General features: G+C 38.2%; 1 protein-coding gene across 5 annotated transcripts in view; it reads right to left on the reverse strand.

The window, feature by feature from the left end:
• NRK (Nik related kinase) overlaps positions 1-19544 on the reverse strand; it is a 142410-nt gene that overhangs the window by 55213 nt on the left and 67653 nt on the right. For all 5 annotated transcript variants that reach the window (XM_089324192.1, XM_070066759.2, XM_008272834.5 and 2 more), the window contains exons 5-9: positions 11404-11529; positions 7745-7855; positions 6182-6272; positions 3262-3392; positions 997-1051 (exon numbers count right to left, since the gene is read on the reverse strand). In XM_089324192.1, the coding sequence (XP_089180318.1) occupies positions 997-1051; positions 3262-3392; positions 6182-6272; positions 7745-7855; positions 11404-11529 (514 nt within the window). The remainder of the gene's footprint in view (positions 1-996; positions 1052-3261; positions 3393-6181; positions 6273-7744; positions 7856-11403; positions 11530-19544) is intronic.

A 19544-nucleotide genomic window follows, 5' to 3' on the forward strand; every position in this document is an offset into this window, starting at 1 on the left:
CTTTGCTTTGATACCCACAGAACATGAGAAATTCTCAACAATTAAGTCACCACTATTTGTACTCCTTAAAATTCCTCCCTTTAGCTTTGAAATCCAGTGCTAAGATAGTTCAAGCTTATAAAGCTTGGTGGGTGAACATTGTGAAGGTGGAGCATACAGGAACAAGGGAACATATGCAATCTGTTTGGGAGGGAACAAAGCAATCTCGCTCCCACCCCCCAAAACACATACTCCAAGTTATTTCTTTCACTTATGCAATACTACTGTGAATGTATTATCATAGATACATTGGATTTAGATGTTGAGGACAATAAATATGCCATGCTGTGGAGTCCGACATTAGGCAGTTATCAGTTATGCCCAAGTTCATATTCCATTCTCACTTCCCTATCAGTGTCTTGAGAGAATAGGATGCTGACAGGCCATTTAAATCATAATGAGTGGGAGACACCAGAGGAAATTGTGAAGGGCACTGGGGTGACTGAAAGGAGCAAAGATATCAAAGGGGAACTGGATTGACTCCTGAGGAAACCCAACTTAGCTCCCAACATTGCTGTGTCCGGCTCTACTTCAGTGAACTACTGGAGTATTTTCTCAACGATCACAGCCTGAAGCAGCAGCAATGTGTGACTGTAAATGTTCTGGAACATATATATTCCACTAGTCAATTGAGACTATAATGTCTTTGGACTTCAGTTGCTCAGGACTGTCAGGACCAAACACTACTGAGACTAAATTGAAACAACAGTCAGCCTAAAATAAGAGAGTATAAAAAGAAAAGCATAGGCTGTTTTATATACCCCAATCTGTCCACACTAACAAATTCATTTGGTCATCACTGAAAAGGCCATCACTCATAGCTTGACACATAGTGGGACGCCTGTGTGACCAGAAGAAACTGACTGGTACAAGTAGTGATCTCAAATTCTTCCAGAAAAACATATTTGTATAGCGTACATCCTTAAACTTTAGAAAATATTACGTATTTTTACTCACGAGGAGCCCCTTCAGCCATTTCAATTGCAGTGATTCCCACAGACCACACATCACTCTGCAAAGGAAAGGAGGACAAAAAAAAAAGTCACTCAAAAATTGGAAACCGGTGGTATTTAGAACCTCAAAACAATCTTTGGCTGGGGATGAGGGTGCCAATGTCAGTGGCAATTTTTGGATATTCTTTTTAAAAAGATTTTTTATTTATTTTATTTTGAAAATCAGAGTTGCAGAGTCAGAGTTGCAGTGACAGAGGCAGAGAGAGGGAGAGCGATCTTTCAACCACTGATTCACTCCCCAAATGGCCGCCATGAACCAGGCTGAAGCTAGGAGCCTAGATTCCATCTGAGCTTCCCACATGGTTGCAGGGTGCCAAGCACTGGAGCCATCCTCTGCTGCTTTCCCAGGTACATTAGCAGGGAATTGGATTGGAAATGGAGTGGTTGGGACACGAACCAGCACCCATATGGGATGTGTCACAAACTGCAGACCAACTCACTGCACCACAATACTGGCCCCTTCTGAGTGTCCTATAATGAAGTTATAGGGAGACATCTGAGCTTTTAACCAGCCAATATTTCTTACTCTACAGCAGGTTGAGGTGGAGTCCAGTTCAGACAAAGTTCATCTTGAATACACTGAGAGTGTTGCTTAAGTGAAATGCCAAAATTGCCGTAAGAAAGTCCAACTACATAGACACACAAGCTATGTGATCTTGGGCAAAAGATTTAACTTGGTGTATTTTAATGTCATTCTATAAAATGGTGATAATAATAGTATCCACCTCAATGGACTCCTCTGTGTATATACATGTATATGTGTATCATATATGCACATATTTACATGTAAATACATAACATCAGAGGATAGCGCTGTGATGTAGTGAGTAAAGCTGCCACCTGCAGTGTCAGCATCCCTTAAAGGCGCCGGTTCGAAACCTGGCTCCACTTCCGATCCAGCTCTCTGCTATGGCCTGGGAAAGCAGTGGAAGAAGTCCTTGGGACTCTGGACCTGCATGGGAGACCCAAAGAAGCTCCCAGCTCCTGGCTTCAGAATGGTGCAGTTTCAGCTGTTGTGGCCAATTGGAGAGTGAACCAGCAGATGGAAGACTCCCCCCACCCCGCCTCTCCTTCTCTGTGTAACTCTGACTTTCAAATAAATAAATAAATCTTTAAAAAATACATAACATCAATTAAGTATACTCTGTGGAAGGGGCACAGGACTAGAGACACACTGTATGACTGAATGACTTCTAAACAAATTGATTGCATTTTAGAAAGTAGGGTTATAGCTCTGTTAGCTTCAGTTGTTGTGAAATTTTCTTTCAGCCTCACAGGACAAAAAAATTTAAAAAATGGAATACAAGTGAAAGCCCATGGAAGACTGCTATATGCTTTATATGGTTGTAAAGTATTGTTTTTACAATAAGCCACTTGAAGAACTCACACTTGCATAGTCTCCATAGTTTCTGATATATCTGATATAGCACTGAACATATAACAGGCACCCAGTGAATGATTATTTTGCAGATCAAGCAGAGGGCATTTAAGGAAGAGATGAGACTTAAATTAATCAACTTCAAGTATTAAGTCTTAAGTTCCACACTGGGAGACCACAATGAATTGTTTGGATGACTTATGATGTGGAGACTGAGTGAGGTTTTTCCAGTCTATAGTAAATGGAGAGTTTTCTTCCCACATCAGCTTTTTGAAATGTGTACATAGATGTATATTGTCCAAATTGCTGTTTCAGTGGAAATTTTAATAAATAGCACGAATTGTTACTTAATTTGTCTATCCCACTGGTTTTCTGTGGTTTGGAGGTGAACCATGCCAAGGATTGTCTACATTTCCCCAAGTAATCAAATTATTATTATTTTTCTCTTTGGAGCTAAGTTACTGCAGGGATTAATAATTGGCTTTACATTTGTTCATTTTTAAATTTACAAAGCCCTCTGACCCTGAAAGCTAAATTTCAATATAAAGCCACGTAACATAATAGTTTAACCATGGAGTTACCAGGAACAAGAACTAGATATTCTACCTCAAATCCCAGTAACTCCCAATGGTCTACTTTGTCTACATTCTTAGAATGTATTATTTTTATGCACACAATCTAACCACATATAAGAATACAGGATAGTATTTCATATTTGAGTTTAATGTGGAAGGTGGATCCATGCATTTTATTATTTTTATTACTCAAAATCAATGATAATCAAAATCCCTTCCAAAATGTTGTCCCCACTCTATGAATTCTCACACTCACTCGGTAATCATAGGAGCGTCTCGGGTCCTCGTCACAGTTAATCACCTCAGGTGCCATCCAGTATGGTGTCCCAATGAAGCTATTTCTCCTTCCATTAGTTCTGCTTACCTGGGCACTCACTCCAAAATCCACTGCAAAATTCAGCATATGTCAAAATAATTCATCAGCAACAGAAAGCTCAATAAGTTATTGCTTTAACTTGGAAAGCCAATACAAAAGCCACAATGGATAACAGATTTTCATTCCAGCCCAGCAAACTTTACACTGAAGTCTACTCCAGGAATACTGGGAAATAAGCTTTTGCTGCTATTTATGTTGGAATGAGACTCTGCAGTGCTATTATAAATCTACAGTAGGTTTGGCTGAATGTTTACCATGAATATTAAAAATAAAGTTCTATTGGTACGCCCTGAACCTCTCAAGCGATAACATATGTAGTGTCTGGGCCTGCCACCAAGCAGGAAGAAGAACAGCATTATAAGCGACATCTAAGAAATCTAAAACCTATCAGCAGTTGATTAGGAAGCTCACTCATGACATAAGAAAGTCCTACTGCATTGACTAAGAAAAATATGTTTCCTGCTAGAATTTAGTTTAACTTCTTGCACAGATCCTCTGAATGAGATGTAAATGTTTACTGCAGAATCTATACCTTAACTTAGACTATAAAAGTTCAGTCTTCATCTGTGGGATACATTATAACAAAATATTTAATATGGTATCCTCAGAAACAGTAGGGAAAAAAGAGGCTAAAGTAGACTAGGATTATTGATTCCAGAAGCATAAGACAAGGATGAAAAATGAAGGAGATTTTCTAATTTAGAATGGTTTCCAGGAATCTAGAGGATGGCAAACCAAATTGACTGAAAAGCAGCTTGAAGAATTTAGGAGAAGAAAAGGAAAAAGAAAAAGTAATAGTTAAAGGCATCTTCAATAAAAGATATAATACAAACAACTGAAAAATTGTCTATAATATTGTAAAGAACACCACAGTGTGTTGCAGGCTCATAATATAGATTTTTTTTATTAGAAATAGTTTACATCAGAGCTCAGCATTCTCACTATCCCTGAGGGCCAAATTTAAGTGCCAAGAAATATCTATAAATGCTCTCATCTGATATATGGCATATATCCAGGGAAGAAAATGAAAGAAAAGAATGGAAGACAGAGTAGCAAATAAACAAAAAGGAAAAAAAAAATTTAAGAAAACAGAATGCTCAAAGTGAGATAAAAGATAGAGATGAAGCCTCAAAAGTGGTAGAATTTAACCTTTTCTTTTATTACTTTAGGGACTGGAATATGAAGATAGGTCATCAACTTAAAATGCAATGTAATCATTATCCTGTCTCTTTCCTTTCTGTCACTTTTTTTTTTTTGGCACTTTGCAGTTTGCCTCTACAGCCGTCTCCTTATAATATGTTGCTTAAGATATGAGGATCTCTCAAAAAGTCTGTGGAAAACTGATTAAAAGATAGGTTTGTTTTGCTGTAAAAACTTGGAAATCCATGCATAGTTTTTTCATAATAACTATTTTCCATGTATTTATGAAGGCCTCTTATATGCACACATTTCATTTTTTGCACCAAAATAAGCTAACCTTTTAATTTTCTTTTCGACTAAATTTTGAAGTACTCTTGTATGCATAAGAAATCTAAAACTAATTTTGTAAGGATTATAGATAAAACTGCTTGATTAAATTTGATTCCAGCACTAAAAGTTCTCTCTTCTAGAGTAAAGTACATTAGTTTTACAACATGGGCTTTGTGTACATTTCTCTTTGGTGTGTTGCAAATGGCCAGGAAGGTCAACTTGACCCAAGTATATGGCAATGTCACTCTGTTAACAGAGTTTAGTCCTATGGAAGATCATCTATCCTGCACATTTAAAATGTGGAATCTACATGTCCCTCGTGTATTTTAATACAGTCTCTTAAAATTGTGCTTCTACCTTTGTATCATTTAGACACTAAAGGGTAATATACTTTCTTGAAACTTTGACTTATTTCCAAAGCAACTATTACCTCATGCCTCTTTTACAAATGTTTCATGAAAAATGTTGTCAACGAATGAACAAAATCTCTATTCTCATTCTATATGCTTAGCTAGAAGATAGGAACTATCTCAGTCAGATTAAAAAGACATGTTAGGAAGAGCTGATATAGTTAAAAATAATATAGATGATTTATGTCCTATATCGATGAGGTTATCTGTCATTGCATAGTACTGACATTATTTATATGGCATTATTTAAAAACTAACCATTGATGTGTGTATTTTAATGTTAAATTATGTGATACATTCAACCATGTGTGCCTGTAAAACAATATGCGGCTATTTTGAAATAAGTTAGGCCACTGTGAATACTGGATTAGAAAGCTGGGGACTTTCTGGTCTTTTGGTTTTTAATTCTGAATTTGATTTAGACAATTGAGGCATCATTTCCAATCAACACCATTTGTTCAAATGTTTGATGGAAAATTCCATAGGAATGATTTGTACCTAAGTAATTTAAAAGTTCTTTGAGATTTTGGGGGAAATAAGGCTCTGCAACTTGAAAAATTTTTCTTTGCTCTTTACTCCTGTCCATGATAAAGAAACTTCTGCATGAAAAATACTCAGTTTAATTACTGAGATAAATTTAAGAGCTATCTGTAATAGGGGATAAAACAATGCTCATAAAGTAAACCACCCATTAAAAGTTAAAAGTTATTTTATCTCTACGCTTTCAAAGAATCAATTCAGTGCATTCTCTTTTTTTTGTCCTCCCTCTCCGCCCAAACAACTTTTTAAATTTTGGCTGGTTTTGTAAACCGGGAAGCCCTAGCTCAACTACGTGGAGGATTTTCGCAGGGACGTGATAGCACAATTATCTCATGTAGATGTTTTGTACCTCACCTCAAACATCGTGGGAAAACACTTACCGAGTTTTACTTCAGCTGTATGAGTCAGGAGTACATTCTGACCCTTGATGTCCCGGTGGATTACTCGGTGTGCATGAAGGTGAGCTAGACCCTGTATATACAAAACAAAAAAGCCACATCAGTATAGGTGTTTTTCTTTTTTCTGGTACTCTTCTTAGTATTTTTGGAAAAGCCTTTGGTAAAAGAAATGGTCCAGATTTTCTTTTTCAGACAAAATACTTTCTTTAGGCTGGAATTACTACAACCATTTCCCAGAAATACTACTTTTGGCTATAAGGAAAGGAAAATAAATCAGGACACCCATGAAAGAAAAGGAACACCAAAAAGTAATGTTTGTATACATTGGGCCACTTTACCTTCCTTTCTTGCTTCCATATTTCCAACTAACCATAAGAGTAAAATCCTGGACATCTTAAATATCATAGCTCAGCCACCGTTTTGCTCTATTCCTCATCCAACCATTTGTTTAGTCCAAAATATTTTCTAGTCAGCCTTGTAGGCTGAGAATTTGGAGGAATATGGAAACTCATTTTAAAGCTTTTGCAATTTGTGTTGGCTTCCCTTGCTGGCTTCAGCCTATTCACCACTAAAACTAACCCGTGACCTGGCTACACCATGACATGGTATGCAGTATTAGGCTGCAATGAGATTGCTCCAGACACTAACTGGGGATTAATCATAGAAGTAGCAATTTACAAGGCTAACATTTAGTGAGTTCTTGTTCTTTCCCAGATACTGTGCTATATGGTTTATGTGAAGTAAATTATTAAATCCTCAAAGCAAATCTTTGAGGAAGGTATAAATACCATCCTGTATCAGATGAGGAAAGTGAGACTTGGAGAAATTAAGTAACTGATTCAAAGTTACACTGCTAATAACACAGTGAACCAGAATTTAAATTCAGTCCAAAGCATGGACTCTTAACCAATTGTACCATGACTATAAGTGAATACAACTACATGGGAAGAAGGGCATCTGTCCCAGTACGAGTGCTGCTGCTCAGTTCTTTTAGTATCTTTCTTGCATGATCCTAAGCACTTAAAGCATAAAGAAAATTCTCAGTTTTATAAATCAAGAAGGCAGTCGCTCTCTCCTGATTGGGTGTTAGAAATAAGGAAAAATAGAGCAGTGTTCACAGAACATATTGGTATGCAAGGATACATAAGGTTTGGGCCTTTCTGGGGAATATTTACTTCTCCTGATTCACCTTAAGTCATGATGATAGTACCAAGCTTTTTAAAACAGAACTTTAAATATAATAACATAACCAATAATCCAAGTGGTCATTTCCACGATCCATTTAACACAGTGGTCCAAATCTGACAGTCATTAAAGACCATGATTTGGGGTGACCTGGACACTCATCTTGCCATCTACCTTAAAATTTAAAGACATCCCCTGACCATCTACTTCCTCCAAAGCTTTTTGGCCATTTTAGGTTTCTTCACACAGATAGTACATTTGGAGCTCATGAATCATCAGATATGAGCAGGTCTAAAGTACATTGTATATATTATTTCCTGGCTCTCAAGACCAGGGGAGAATGACTCTATGAAGACTCACCTGAAGGATTTCTCGGCAGATATAAGCAATCCAGTCTTCTTTTAAACTCTGATTTCTGGTCATCCTCACTACGTCAGTGACTGAGCCTGCTGCACATAACTCCATCACCATCTGCAGGGAATTCAACAAAGTATCAAGAGTTAGAGAGTCATTCTCTGAAAATATATGAAGAGTTTTAGTCCAAGTGGCTCATATTTATAAGTATTCTTCGGAGACTAAGGCATTGCAAAGACTGGCTCAGTTGTCTGGTAGAAGACTCCAGAGCCTAGAGGAATTAGAAAAAGTTGGATAAAACTCAAAGATTTGTACAGGAAGGGAAGCTAGCTACCATACCAGGGATATTAAACCAGGAGGTGGGATTTGAGCTAAGCCCTAAGATAGGTAGTATTTGGACATACTTGGAAGGAAGAACATTCGGTTTATGAAAAACCCAGTGAACACATGCCCTTATAAAGAAGTTTGGCCAGGGGACAAAGCTGAACGATGACTGGCATGGAAAGGAAAGGACAGTTGAGGGAGCAGTCTGGAGGTAGAGAAACGGGATACAGAGAGTCTCAGAATCATTTGCATTTCAATCTTAAGACTAAGGGTTGATTTTTGTTGCTCTGTTTCTATTTTCACATCCTAGATTATTTTTCCCAAGATACTGTCAAACAACAATTCCAAGGAGGAATCTGTCAATTGCATTTCTGTAGAATAATTTCTTCCAAATGTGATTACTGCTAAGGAAAGCTTATTTGAAACCCAACATCTTTGACAGCATTTCATTCAGATTTTATTGTATTACAAACATGATTTCTCAGAAAATTTACTTTTTCCACCAATGAATTGAGTGCCAAACTAGTAAATTTCTCTCCAGATAATATTAGCTAACTAGAGGACAGAACAATGTGAAAGAGAATATAACCATTATAATCAACAGAGCAAGCTTTTCTTTAAGTGCAGGTTTATGCATTACTGTCAATGTCAAAACTGCTTTATCAAAAGGGCAAAACATAGCATTATAAAACTGTAGACAAGTTAGTTGTTCCCATGAATCAGTGGAAGCAAAAGGATAAATTCAAAATAATGATATTCAAAAAAGTCTACCTTAATTTCTTTTTAGAATATTAAGTTCTACTTTTCAGAACACTACTCCTCTACTTTACTGTGGTTCACCACTGAGGTCATTACACATCTTACATTCAAGGACATTCTCATGAAAAAGAAGGTATGAGACAGCAAACAAAACCAACAATACAGAAATAAATCACAGCAGTTGGATTTTCCTGTGTAGAACTAAGAGTTTACTACAGTAAATGAGCACAACATGTACACTGTTGTAATGGAAGAAAGGGAGCTCATTTTGAACAATGAAAAATCTTAATTAAAACAACTCAACTTGAATGGACCTTGGAAGATCCTGACAATATTACGAGACTCTAAAGAGCCCACGTATAAAAGGAATGTGAGGCATTCGCAATCATTTTCCTAGTTGTATAAGCACAGGTCCTACAACATACACTTTATAAATAGTAGTTATTGAGCTATTCAATCACTTCCTATTTGATTCTCTGGGAGAGGGAGCGGGAGAGGGGAGGGTTGCGGGTGGGAGGGAAGTTATGGGGCGGGGGGGGGGGAAGCCATTGTCATCCATAAGCTGTACTTTGGAAATTTATATTCATTAAATAAAAGTTAAAAAAATGAGAAAAAAAAAAAGAATCTGTGGATCATCCTGTGGAAAAAAAAAACCACTTATTTCCATAAATGATGTCTGTGCTAAATGCCTCAATGCTTTCAGCTTTTACTTCCTCAAGGAAGAGCTTCTCATTTTCCAACTTAATGTCAGTTCCTTTGTTATTCACCCACGTACAAACATGTTATTTATCTCTGACAAATCACACATTCATTTCTGATTATTTGCTTGATGTTGGTGTTTGCAAATAGACAGTAAACTCCAATGGGCTAAGGGCAGGTCTAGTTAGCTTACCTTTGCAGCCCTAGAATCTATCTAGTAGAGTACCTAGCAAATAGATGGTTTTCCAATGAATATATTTTGAATAACAATGTACTGAATGTTAGTTATATATATCCAATAAGGAGGCTGCAATACTTCTCATAGTTTGTGATATTATCAAGAGGAAAACACTTGTTATGTAAAAATATATGAAAAAAAGCATTAATGTTATGCAGCAATATTTAATAGAACCTCAACTGGAATTGTCAGAGAATAGAGGATTCATGTTTGCTAGACATTTAAGGGAATATGGGGTTAAGTTGAAGACCTCTAAATTTGGTGACTCTCAATGTGTGGTACTCAGATCAGCAACATCAGTATTATCTGTGAACTTATTAGATAATGGAAATTCTTGGTCGGCGCCGTGGCTCACTAGGCTAATCCTCCGCCTGCGATACTGGCACGCCGGGTTCTAGTCCTGGTTGGGGCGCCGGATTCTGTCCCGGTTGCTCCTATTCCAGTCCAGCTCTCTGCTGTGGCCAGGGAGTGCAGTGGAAGATGGCCCAAGTGCTTGGGCCCTGCACCTGCATGGGAGACCAGGAGGAAGCGCCTGGCTCCTGGAGGCCATTTTGGGGGTGAACCAATGGAAGGAAACCTTTCTCTCTGTCTCTCTCTCTCTCACTGTCTAACTCTGCCTGTCAAAGGAAGGAAGGAAGGAAGGAAGGAAGGAAGGAAGGAAGGAAGGAAGAAAAGAAATGGAAATTCTTGGACTCACATGTCAGACCTACTATATCTGAGACTTCTGTGAGTGGTCTCAGCAATGTATGTTTTATCAGGCTCTCCAGATTCTGATGCATGCTGAAGTTTGAGAACCACTGTTTCAATTCACCCTCTTGTTGAATACCTTTCTGCTAAAGTCCATTATATAAAATGTAACAGAACCTTTCAGCAACAATTAAAGATCCTTGAAGTTTTCAGTATTATTTTAAAATACTATCATTGACTTGGATTGGAAATGAAAATATAGAAAGTACAGAGGTTACGCATACACTGACCCAGTATATGTTCAAATAGTCTGTTTTTAATAAAGTTCTTAACCAAAGCTCATTTTCTTGCAATTTAGCTATTTATCTTACAGTTGAGAGAAGCAAAAATTCTGGTAACTCTGGTTTATGTAGCATAGTGTCCAGCTAGCCTCTACAATTTATATTTCACTGATCATAGATTTGTGATCCTCCAGGCATAACAAATCATGACTAAAATGTCAAATACCCATTTAGAAAGCATCTTGTAGGAGTTATGTTTATACTTCAGTACATATACTTTCCAACCACTTAAAATGCATCCATATGCTCATGTCAAGTATGAATAGAACTGATATTTATCCAATTATTATTTGATACTCCATCAGGTAGTCTCCACACCATTGAAGATAGTGATTACACAAACTTAAAAGCAGTAAAGCTGTATTTGAAAAGATTTAGTTACATATAATCAATGTTCATATGAGTCCTCCCTCATACCACCAGGCACGCAAATTACTTTCCATATTTTATCACTCTTATCTCCAGGAATCAGAGTGCACTTTGCCATACTACCTTGGGTGGTTGAATACTTAAGTCTTCCTGTAAGTAAACCAAAGTGACATCTCGACTCACACAAAGGTACATCCTTGGCTAAGACTTACTCTTACGGAATAAGATCAGAGTAATTGAAAACATACCCAAAGTTGGTGTCTCTGGCCAGGGGGACTCAGCTTGAAAAACGCACCATAGAAGGACACAATGTTTTTGTGAAAAGAGTACTTTCTCAGAAGGTTGAGTTCAGTACGAAGATCCTCTTCCTCATCCTAGGAAAGAAGAACAGAGAGCAAAGCTCTTAAGCGATGCAATTTAATGACTATGGATAAACTATAGTATATCAACAAAGGAGAATTCTGTAGCAACCCGTTGTATCGTATAGCAATTCACAGTAAAAAAAAAAAATCAACTAGAAGTGTCAATGAATTCAGATCCAAGGTTAACTGGGAATTTGGGAGGGGGAAAAAGGTACACTGAGGATCTTTTAATTCAGTGGTTCTAGAATTGTGGTCCCTTGACCAGCAGCATTGGCCAACATATACACTTTTTACTGAATGAAGTTGTTAAATTTTTGACAGGCAGAGTGGACAGTGAGAGAGAGAGACAGAGAGGAAGGTCTTCCTTTTGCCGTTGGTTCACCCTCCAATGGCCACTGCAGCCGGCGCACCGTGCTGATCTGATGGCAGGAGCCAGGTACTTATCCTGGTCTCCCATGGGGTGCAGGGCCCAAGTACTTGGGCCATCCTCCACTGCACTCCCTGGCCACAGCAGAGAGCTGGCCTGGAAGAGGGGCAACCAGGACAGAATCCGGCGCCCCGACCGGGACTAGAACCCGGTGTGCCGGTGCTGCAAGGTGGAGGATTAGCCTAGTGAGCCACGGCACCGGCTGTGCCATCATTATTGCAATTAATTTTGGACACTGTTATTATTCCAAAATGAAATCCCATACTCATATATACAATTCTATCATAAACACACCCTAGTTCTAGGCAACCACTAATTTATCAACTTATCTATTTTGAATATTTTATATAAATGAAATCACATAGTATATGATTCACCTGCATTCTAACAGGTAGCAGTATTTGGCTATTATGAATAATATTTCTATGAGCATTCATGTCAAGTTTTCCTGTTGACACGTTTTTATTTATCTTGAGGATATAAGCAGGAGTGCAACTGTTAGAATTTGTAACTCCATGTTCAACATTTTGACAAAATGGTAAAATGTTTTCTACAGTGACTACATGATCTTCCATTCCCAGCAGCAATGTATAAGAATTCCAATGTCTCCATTCCCTCAGCAATACTTCTTTTGTGTTTTATTATTTTAACTGTTCTAGTGAGTATTAAGTAGTATATTACTGTGGTTTTGATTAGTGAATCTGTTAACTAATGTTGAACATCTTTTCACGTGTTATTGCTCATTATATGTTCTTTGAAAAATGTATAATAAAAAATCTCTTGTCCCATTTGAAACAGTTGTCTTTTATTATCGAGCTATAATAGTTCTTCATATATTCTAGACAATTTGCAAATATTTTGTCCCAGATTGTGAGTTGTCTTTCACTTTCTTGGTAGCGTCCTTTGAGGCACAAAAATGTTTAATTTTGATGAAATTCAATTTGTAAATTTCTTCTATTTTTTTGCTTATACTTTTGGTTTCATATCTAAGGATTCATTGCCAAATCAAAGATCATGAAGATCTACTCTTATGTCTTTTTAACTAATTGTTTTAATTTGAAAGGCAGAGAGATAGTGTGCCCCCATCTACTCCTTTCCTCCTCAAATGCCTGCTACAGCTAGGCCTGGACCAGGCAAAAGCCAAGAGTGAAGAACTCAATCCAGGTGTCCCCCATGGGTCATAGGCTATCACCTATTGCTTCCCAGGTCCATTAGCAGGGAGCTGGAATTGGAAGCAAATACAGGATTCAAACTTAGGCACTTTGATATGGGACACAGGCATCTCAAGTGGCATCTTAACTACTGTGCCGAATCTACATCCTGATCCTTATGTTTTTTTCTAAGTTTTCTTTTATCCTTCTTAGCTAGTATATTTAGGACTTTGATTTTTTTGTATTAATTTTTTGTATAAAGAAAGGGTCTAAATTTATTCTTTTGCATGTGGATAACCAGTACCACAAGTCTTGATTAGTTTGTGATTTATTATATTTTAGAGGCATTGGATTGTTCTGCACTGGAATTTTTAAAGACAATGTTTAAGATAATTTATTTCGTATCAGCACAGTGATACATGTGTTTAATGTGTGTGTGTGTTCGGTGAAAAAAATAAATGGTCTAGCCTCACTGAACATTTTCCCCCAACAATGTTAACAGTTTAGTCTACATTTGTCAATGCTAATTCATCAGCTAGAGAAATGACAGAGATAAATGGTTGAAGGTATGATCAACATATATATATGACATTTAATTTTTTAGCAATCTCACATTCTGCTCATCATTTTGCAATTTGCATGATTTAATCAGTATGTAAAATACATATTTCTATATGACTAAATAACTGCATATGTTTTTATGGCTGAATAAGATTTTATAGAACAGAGATATGGGTCTGGCACTCCAAGAACAGGTCAGGCCTAAATGTATTATTTTTGAGAATTATCTATATAGTGATATTGAAGCTATGTGATTGGATGAGGTTACTGAGGTAGAATACATAACTTCAAGAGATAGCTCTAGCAGAAGAGAGTGTGACATTAGTCAGAAAAGAGCCCCTACCCTGGGCATTAGAGAACTTAGATTTTAAGCATTGATAGCTCAGATTAGGAAATTCACTAATTTCCCCAAATTTCAACTCATGTTAAAAAATGATGGAGAAGGATGGCAGCCATTACCTATGTCTGTGGAACATTAATGGGACTAAATGGGATAATATAGAGAGAGTGTGTTCTTTGAAATACCTGGAAGAAGAAGGCTACAAACTCAAAGTTTTATGACAGAGTATCTTTTTGACTTTACTTCTTGTTCGAGTTAGGGTGCTATCAGAATTAAAAACCTCTCTCTAGTTTTTACTCTAATCTACAAATATCTGCCCCCTTTATCCCCAGTACATTTGTTATAGTGGAATGAAATGAGAGGCAATTATCTCTAGGTTTCAGCTCTATCTGTACCATGACAATAAAATAGTTTTTAAAATAAGAAGTTATTTATTTATTTGAGAGGCAGAAAGAGGCAAACAGAAAGACATCTCCCCTCATCTGGTTCATTCCCCAAATGCCTGTAATGGTCAGGGCTGCACTGGGGCCAAAGCTGAGGAATGAGAATTTAATCCTAGTATCACAAGTGGGTGATGGGAACCCAATTACTTGACCTACCACTGCTGCCTCCTAGGATCTGTTATTGGCAGGAAGCTGGAATTGGGAGCCAGAGCTGGGTACTGAACTCAGATAACTCCAATGTGGAATGCGGGCATCCTAACTACCATCTTAACAATTAGACCAAACACCTGCCCTAACCAAGTGATTTTGATAATCTTTCAGTAACTTATTCCTCAGCCAACTTAAAGAAAAGCTCTTTTCTTCTTAACTATTTGAAAATAATCATTTTTTGATATACAGGTGCAATGAATTTGAGACAATATCATAAAACATAAGCTTACAAAACGGTAACTTAATTTGTTGGAACTTTTCAATGAATGTATCATTGATTAATGCATTTAAGTGTGGCAGTCCTAACTTAAAATAACATACATGGAACACAGAGGGGTTAAGCTAGATGCAACTTGGGACAACTATATCTCATAGTGGAGTGCCAGCTCAAGTCCTAGCTACTTTTTTTTTTTTTTTTGACAGGCAGAGTGGACAGTGAGAGAGAGAGACAGAGAGGAAGGTCTTCCTTTTTGCCGTTGGCACACCCTCCAATGGCTGCCGCGGCCGACGCGCTGCGGCCAGCGCACCGCGCTGATCCAAAGGCAGGAGCCAGGTGCTTCTCCTGGTCTCCCATGGGGTGCAGGGCCCAAGCACTTGGGCCATTCTCCACTGCACTCCCTGGCTACAGCAGAGAGCTGGCCTGGAAGAGGGGCAACTGGGACAGAATCCGGCGCCCTGACCGGGACTAGAACCCGGTGTGCCGGCGCTGCAAGGCGGAGGATTAGCCTAGTGAGCTACGGCGCCGGCCCTAGCTACTCTGTTTCTGATCCAGCTCCCTGCTAAAGTGCCTGGGAAGTAGATGATGACTCAAGTACCTGCATCCTGGCCACCCAAGTCAGAGACCTGGATGGAGTTCCTGGCTCCTGGCTTCAGCCTGGCCCAACCCTGACTATTCTAGCCATATGTGGAGTGAACCAGTGGATTGATGGAAGCTCTCTCTCTCTCTCCCTCTGGCAATGTCACTCTGCTTTTCAAATAAGTAATTAAAAAAAACCTCTCATACAGGAAATAAAATTGACATATATGAATGACATCAGCAATGATGAATATAAGACGGTACCTAATGGAGTCAAAGGTGATGTGAGATGACTCAGGAAGAGATTCTGTGCTCAAAAAATGGATTTACCACTGTGCTTTGAATTACTATTAACTCTAAATTTTATTTGATTGTAAATAAAAAGAAGCTCTCTTATTTCATCTATTAAAGTCCAATTTATATATGCATTTTAGGAATACTTTATTATTCAAAGTGAATATACTTGTAGAATTTGAATTGAAAATACAAACATTCCCTGTTCATAAATCCAGTGAAAAAGGATACCTTTGACAACTTTTGGGCTTTGAATTAGGACAGGGCCGATGCTGTGACATATTGGGTAAAGCCACCACCTGAAGTGCCAGCATCCCATAGGGACTGCTCCACTTCTGATCCAGCTCTCTGCTATGGCCTGGGGAAGCACTGAAAGATGGCCTAAGTCCTTGGGCCCCTGTACCCGCGTGGCAGACCCAGAAGAAGCTCCTGGCTATGCATTGGCGTAGCTCTGGCTGTTCCGGCTATCTAGGGAGTGAACCAGCAGATGGAAGACTTTCTCTCTGTCTCTGTCTTTGTCTCTGTCTGTCTGTCTCTCTGTGTGTGTGTGTGTGTGTGTAACTCTTTCAAATAAATAAATAAATCTTAAAAAAAAAAAAGAAAGAAAAGGGCCCATTCACATGAAAAGCAATTAAGGAGTTAAATCCAATTATTTTCAGTTCTCAGCATTTTTCCTCAATGACCCTGCTTTAATGATCTGAAGAAATAAGTCTCTTTGCTGAAATGAGTATCTACTCAGTTATCGCCTTGCTTCTTAGCTTATTCTCTAAGACTTGGCAGGAAAAATGGGCAATTACTTTTTATGTTTAGCTATTTTGTGGCTGGGCTTTCAAAATACTTATGAAATAAATATAAAGTGATACATGAGGTTCTGTAGTGTCTCCAAGTTGATTTTATTTTTGCTTGTAAATTAACTTTTCTACCCCCCAAATATCCAGATTTATAACATGTATTGTAGAAAAAAAAGTTTGAAAGTTCAGAGTGATGGTTGGCAGCTGGAAAACATTCTTTGGCATTTTCTTAGGATTTTCCAGGGGATTTACCCATAAACAGTCAAGTACTAGAAAGTAAACCTAAATACCTATTTCTTATAGGTTTGGAGCTTGATTTGTCCAGTTGGAAACTTCGATGGCAGTTTCTATTTATTGTTTAATAAAGGCATGAACAAACAAAACAATTAACTTGTAGCATGAGAATCACATGAAAGTTCAGGTTCCAGACTTATCTCAGCTTCCCAAGGAAACTCAGTCAATAAATTCCCTTCAAGTTCCTGTTACCTTTTTCTAGAAAGGTAAAAGTTGATCTTGTGGATTTTAATCATGCCATGGAAGACCCTTCAACTTTCTACTTCCCTTGTGAGGTAGCCTTCCTTTGAAATAACAATATCTGGCACTTTACAGAAATAAACGACAGGGACTAGCTGGATGCTCACAGTTTCTGTTAAGAACCAACGTTCTTCCGAGAGGAATATGAACTCATAAACAGAATCATAACTAGGAATGAGCTGATGGCGTAATATCAAGAATACAAATTACAAGTTAAAGAGAAGAAGGGGCAAAGTTGCATCCTTCAACCTGCTGGGTAGTTTTATTTGAGGAGCTTCCTTTTCTTTCCAGGTTACAAAATCCATGTCTCCAAGAAAGAATAAGAAAATGTCCAGGCTCTAGTTAGCTATGTGCTTGTATTTGTAGTATTACTTTGCCTATGAAGAACCTGATGCCTAGAGAGCTAAGAGGATCACTTTCCCAAGAACGTTTTGGCTATTTAATGGTAGACTTGGGATTTGAACTTATGTTTGTGGACTTCTAAATCATTGCTACTTCTATAAATCCCTGACATTTAAGAGTTGTGCAGCAAGTCATATACTTTTTATACAAAACATTCAAGATGATTTGGAGATGCTAACTAGCTGACTAGCTAGCAGTTATTTTTCTTATTGAAATATATAATCACAGAATTCAAAGTCCCCAGCTATAAAAATCTTCTAGGAGTTGGTTTCCTATATAAATGAAACTCCCCCAAAACAAACAGATAATCAAATACGTATGAAAAGCACAAGTGTGTTTGCCACTCTGAATTAACAGGAAGTTGAGCCTGTGAAAAACACACAAGAACATTATATCCATTAGGCCAAGAGAGTAATTTAAAACTTCTACACGTCTCCCAGTAATATGATGCTATAGCATTTCCTGGCTCAGAGCCAGCTGATCCCAGACTGGACTGAATATTCTGTTTTTTGTCAAGAAGAGGCAGCTCAAGGATGCCAAAACTTCCTTTGTAATTTCACCCAATTCTAGAACCAAAATTCTTTTCACTGTGGAATAGCTCCAAAGAGGGCTTACAGAAAATCTTTCAACGAATTTTATTAACACAAATATTTGGTGAAACCAGAAGTGAACAAGTAATTCTCTTTTTCATACCTTACCTTTTGTGGCTTCTTTAAAAAAAAAAACAGATTTAATTGTGTTTGACGAGGGGTGGAGGAGAGAATGAGAGAGAATATGAATCTTCCATCTGCTGGTACATTCCCCAAATGACCACAATGAGTAGAACTGAGCCAAGCCCAAAATGGGAGCCTGGAACTCAATCTAGGTATCCCATCTGGGTAACAGGCACTCTAGTCTAGCACTTGGGTCATGTTCCACGGCCTTCCCAGGCACATTAGCAGGGAGCTGGATTGGAAGCACAGTAGCAGACGTGAACTGATGCTCTGATATGAGATGCCAGCATCAAAAGACAATGGCTTAAGAAGCTGTGCCACAATGCTGGCCCCTTTTGTGTCTTCTTGATCCATCAAAGCATGATGTTGCCTGTTATAGCTGTTTCTTTTGGATATACTTTGTCTCACAAGATACCTTATAAACAAAACAGGAGCCTTGTACTCAATAGATGGATCATGAAGCTCCTGGACAATATTTTTTCTAGAATAACTAAAACTATTTTGAATGTGATTGTGTTAAGGGAAAATTATTCTTAATGAGAGGGAAAAGGGAATCTCATATAGTTGACTGCAGGGGGGGAATGTAGGAAAACATATCAATGAATTATATTGATAAGAGCAGGAATTCTGCTTTTAGGACCACACAATGCTCTAACAGATCACATCACCAACATGTTCTGAGAAGGAGAATAATCTTTACCTGAGCATATTCTAGAGTCAGTAAATAATTGGGATCAGAAAGACTACTTTTACAGGACTCAAAGCACCACAAATAGAAAGCACCTTCATACTTCTTCAGGTGTTCAGGCATAGTTTCCAGGTGTCTGAAGACTTTTAGGCTGAGTAGTTTGTTTTCTGCCTGCTATTGCTCATACAATTTTTAGAAAGGGGCAGTCCTCATTTGGCTTACATACAATGTTTGTTAGAATCATAATGAGTGGGGCCAGTGCTGTGGCGCAGCAGGATAACGCCCTGGCCTGAAGCACCGGCATCCCATATGGGGTGCCGGTTTGAGACCTGGCTGCTCCACTTCTGATCCAGCTCTCTGCTATGGCCTGGGAAAGCACTGGAAGATGGCCCAAGTTCTTTGGCCCCTGCACCTGTGTGAAACACCCGGAGGAAGCTCCTGGCTCCTGGCTTTGGATCGGTGCAGCTCTGGCCGTTGCAGCCAATTGGGGAGTGAACCATCGGATGGAAGACCTCTCTCTCTCTCTCTCTCTGTGTAACTCTGACTTTCAAATAAATAAAATAAATCTTTAAAAAAAAGAATCATAACGAGCAAAATGTCATTCCATCCAGAACACCATGTATAAAGATGTGAGAAAGAATTCACCAAGGCCAACTTAAGGCAAAATTTGCTCTTGA

The sequence above is a fragment of the Oryctolagus cuniculus genome, chromosome X, assembly GCF_051225735.1.
Source record: "Oryctolagus cuniculus isolate XC-2025 breed Fujian yellow rabbit chromosome X, ASM5122573v1, whole genome shotgun sequence".
Lineage (NCBI taxonomy): Eukaryota > Metazoa > Chordata > Mammalia > Lagomorpha > Leporidae > Oryctolagus > Oryctolagus cuniculus.